Source organism: Adiantum capillus-veneris, chromosome 22 (genome assembly GCF_014529385.1).
Source record: "Adiantum capillus-veneris isolate H3 chromosome 22, ASM1452938v2, whole genome shotgun sequence".
Classification (NCBI taxonomy): Eukaryota; Viridiplantae; Streptophyta; class Polypodiopsida; order Polypodiales; family Pteridaceae; genus Adiantum; species Adiantum capillus-veneris.
The window spans coordinates 1,577,041-1,581,502 of record NC_140952.1 but is presented as its reverse complement, the minus strand read 5'-3'; the positions used below and the strand labels follow the sequence as shown (position 1 = coordinate 1,581,502).

Genomic DNA, 4,462 nt, shown 5'->3' with positions numbered 1-4,462 from the left:
AACAAAGAACATTGTTTTGTCAAGTTACAGGAAAACCATGTGAGTAGTTAAACTTTTTGTTATGAAATGAGGAAATGACACAAACTATAGACCATATACAGTGTGTGACATACAAAAAAGCTAGACAAAAGTATGGTGGAGAGTAGACACTATGTCTCCCCAAAAATTTTAAGAACTGGAAGCCATACCCTACCTTGTACTTTAATTGTGTGGTCCAAGCAAACACATAGTCATGTACTTTTGGATACAAATAACAAATCTTTACAACTTATTGGCATATAGTTTTGTCATTGGTTTGTAGACGCTCCTGCTGTTGATTTTCTCCCATTCAGATGGAGTGCTCTAACCAGCTCATTTTTTAGCTTGTAAATGGCAAGACTTTGTTTTTCTCCTATATTGATAGCTTTGACCTTTTTCCAAATGTGATTGCCTTACCAAATGCATCCTTCTTCCACTTTGGCATTTTATATGTAGAGAGTTATACACTACAAAGTTCCTGAGTGACAGGCCAAAGTGATTGGTATATTTGCTTATGACCGATTTGCTTATATTTTCTTATGGCCGCTCTCCTATTTCATGGGATATTTTCAAGGGGGATTCAAATCCTTTGGGATGGAATCAAGCATGTTCCTTTGCAACTGATCTTGCAAATCTCTCCTCTAGCAGGTTTTTTCATTGGGACAATTTGAAGTGAGAATTTGGATTTCTTATGATTTTCATAGGTGACACATCAACAGAGTACCTTGTTTGCCCTCTACAGAAGGATGGTTCATCCTCATTGAGCTTAAGTTCAAGCTCCTATTCATCATTGATTATTCCTACGACATTAAATTTCTCTTCTTCTTCTTCTCTCTTATTCCGAATGCAGTTCGTAGCCCCTTGGTGTACCGTCAACACTTGTGCACACAATTGGCCTTTCTCATGTAACTCACAAGCTGTAATTCCATGCACTTGACGATGTGATGGATACTATAATGTGGTCAATCTGCGCATCAATATAGGTGATGTATCCATACCAATACAAATCGTGCAAGGCATGCATGCCATCCACTCAAACTGTTGACACCATCATTGAAGCCAAGGGCTTATCACACTATTTTTCTGATATGCATGCATGGCATGCCAGTATGGTGGACTCATTTCACTAAAACATGGTTTATGCTTCTCTTATTACATCAACTACTCTGTTAAAAAAGAGTTGAGATTGGTATATTTGCTTATGACCGATTTGATTGCTTTGTTGAAGTTGTCGAACTAGATTCTGCACTAGATTGCCACTTGTTACATTTGAAGTTGAAGGAATGAAGTCCATGAACTCCATAGGAAACTCGGTAGTCATTTTAATAATTTAAAGACAAATATGTGATCATGAATTTATCTTTACCGCTCTGTCTTGTTCTGGATTTGCCTTATTGTGACTTCAGATCCACCATTTTGGAACGATCTGTAGCTTGTCATCTCCACCAATAACTCTCTCGTGTGAAATACCTCAAATGGCTTTACACTACTAATGTGATCACACAGAGACAGAGTGAGAGAGTTAAGTAGAGGTGTGATTCTTCTTTGTCAAATTGACCAGGAGGTCGATTACAAGGTTAAGTAAAAGATTACAGGGATGGGCGTAAGCAGAAGGGTGCAGGCGTGAGAGGAGCGGGTGTGGTGAAGCCGTATGGCCATGGAGTAGGTTGCTCCTTGCAGCGCTCGCTGGTGGTGCTTTTAACACCTCCACGGAGATGCGGAGGGTCATGTCTGGTGAAGCCTATAGCAGATAGGAAGGGGCGCCTTTGTTGGGATTGATTGGGCATCCATGTTGGCAATCCGCATGTCATGCCCACGTCACGTTCATAAATTGTGAAAATATAGTCCCTTGCCTTGGAAAAAGCACCCAGGGGCTTTCTCAGAGGTGGCGCAGCGCGCTCATCGATTGGCGGAAAGAAAATGTGAGCCATCAAAAATTTGAGCCCGTCCCCGGCCACGTCCCGGCCCACGGAAGAGAAAAACTGCCACGACATGAGTTTTCAGCAGAAATTACGGCAGGTCTCAGCCGTAGAGTCTGAGCCATGGTAGGTCCGATGCGCGTTGCACAAGGTGCGCTGCCGGCTCTTGTGAACTGCAGAGCGGAGGGGCGCCATTGTCTGAACTCACCCTTAGAGAGTGCAAGCACTGCAGTTTGAAGCTTGGCCGAATGGTTGAACATCGGGTTTTTCATCTATGGTATCCTTACTGGACGCTGGACAGTCTATGATGCAAACCGCAATGTGTGGAGGACCCTGCTGCCTGCAAACGTACTGGATCCAAATTTCAATCTTCAGGATCGAGAGTGTCTATCTGCTGGCACCCATCTTTTGTGGCTAGGTAAAGAGATCTACAACTTCGTGTATTACAGGTACAATCTTCTCACAAACAGCTGGGAAAGAGGTCCCTCTATGGTAAACCCCCGATTCCTGTTTGCTTCTGCTAGCTGTGGTGAGTATGCGTATGTTGCCGGGGGGTTTGGTCCTATTACTGGAGGCCTCAGTTTATTAAATAGCGCGGAAAGGTACAATTCAGCTACTGGTGAATGGGAGGGCTTACCACCTATGTCTATCGCTAGGCTCAAATGCTCAGGCTTCTTTATGGATGGTAAATTCTATGTCATTGGTGGAAGAGATGCAAATCACCAGCCTATCATGAGTGCAGAGGAGTATAACCCTGTCACAAGGTTGTGGCAGACAATACCAAACATGTATTTTTCACCGGAGGTTCATCGGCGAGATATGCTTTGGCCTTCTCCTCCTCTTCTGGCTGTTGTCAATAACAACCTCTACGTGGTCGAAAACACAACAAATATGTTGAAGATGTATAACAAGCTCAATAACACTTGGAGCAATCTGGGCTATTTGCCAGTTCAAGCGGATCTTTGTAATGGATGGGGTGTGGCGTTGGAAGCACTGGGAAATAGGCTATTTGTGATGGGAGACTCGGATGGGATTGCTGCATTTTGTTGGCAGCCGGGAGCTAATCCCGGACAACCAATTTGGGAACTTCTTTGTCGCATGGAGAGGGGTGCAGGGAGCTTCCTCTACAACTGTGCGGTCATGACCTGCTAAATTCTGATGCATCTATCTGAGGCCCAGCTCTGAAGTAGTCAAGTTAAAGTCACTGTGGATGTGCTTTCTGGTTACTTGAAACTTAGTTTCTATTTTTTTGTGTTTAAATTATTATTTAGGTATGTGGTGTCCTCTTTTGCCAATGAGCTTTAAAAGCTCCATGTCTGCAAGTGAAGTTAATGCAGGTGTAGTTTTGAACAATGCCATCTAATAACTAGGGATTGTTCTCTCTTGAACAAGTTTCTAAACTTAAAACTAGCAAGCTGAAAACACATGGGTATCTCTTGCTCTCATTCTTCCACCTACAACACAAGGCAATCCCAACAACAGATTTCCAGCATTACCTAATGAAGTCTTTGACCCCACACTGCATTTAGAAGCCCAATACGTTTTTCCCAAAGATGAAGCTAAAGCAGATGCTCCTCTTAGCTCTCCTTTAGATCCCACTCTCAAATCCAAAACAAGGAACTCTCCCAGCTTCATGTTAGAGTTCAGATTCTTGTTCGGTGGTGGTGCCAGCATCTCCAAGGAGCAGATCAAGGAGTGAGGGCTATTTTGTGGCTGTGCCTAGCTATAATTGAGTGAGACGCACGTTGTCGGCTGTGCATTCCACGGTGTTGTCCACCCACTTGAGGGAGGAACCCCTCGTCACTATATGGCACGGCTCTAGTCAGAGGGGATCTAGGGCCCAAATTTGGGTGCACGAGGCAGCTTTAATCTCAACCGTCAGATCACGCGGTGAACTAGGAGTGAACTAAGCGTGAACTAGGGGTGGGTGAACTGGGGGTGAACTAACGGTGAACTAGGGGCGGGTAAGCTAGGGGTGGATGAACTGGGGGAGAACTAAGGGTGAACTAGAACTAGGAGTGAACTCGGGGTGCCATTTTTGCCCCAAGTTTACTCCTACTTCACCCCCAGTTCACTGCGTGATCAGACGACCGAGATTAAAGCCACCTTGCAACCCCAAATTTGGGCCCTAGATCCCCCCTGGCCAGAGCCGTGCCATATAGTGACGAGGGGAGGACCCCCATTCCTATGGTTTTTTTGGGTCCCCCCCAAACATTTGACCAGCTCACTCTCTCTCTCTCTCTCTCTCTCTCTCACACACACACACACACACACACACACACACACACACACACACACACACACACACACACACACACACACACACACACACACACACACACAATCGACGACAGCACAAAACCTTGATTAAAATAAAGTTCTCCTTACAAAATGACCTAGGTAAGGAATCTTATATACTAAGGCAACCATAGGTTAAACCAAAAATAGAGTTCAATGGGTCAAATGGTTTTGTAGTTACAATCTGGAAGTGCCAAGTGCCATTGCACCTCGGCTCTTGCAACTAG

General features: G+C 44.5%; 1 protein-coding gene across 1 annotated transcript; it reads left to right on the top strand.

Annotated features, from left to right (window-relative positions):
* The first annotated feature begins 1,658 nt into the window (after positions 1-1,658).
* Positions 1,659-3,705, top strand: LOC147428835 (F-box/kelch-repeat protein At5g60570-like). The gene has a single exon (XM_086495262.1). It carries the CDS (start codon positions 2,427-2,429, stop codon positions 3,087-3,089), a length of 663 nt encoding a protein of 220 aa, XP_086351388.1. The 5' UTR covers positions 1,659-2,426; the 3' UTR covers positions 3,090-3,705.
* Positions 3,706-4,462: the final 757 nt, after the last annotated feature.

Coding starts and splice junctions, on each gene's coding strand:
- LOC147428835 (XM_086495262.1), top strand. CDS start 2,427: ATGGTAAACCCCCGATTCCTGTTTGCTTCTGCTAGCTGTGGTGAGTAT.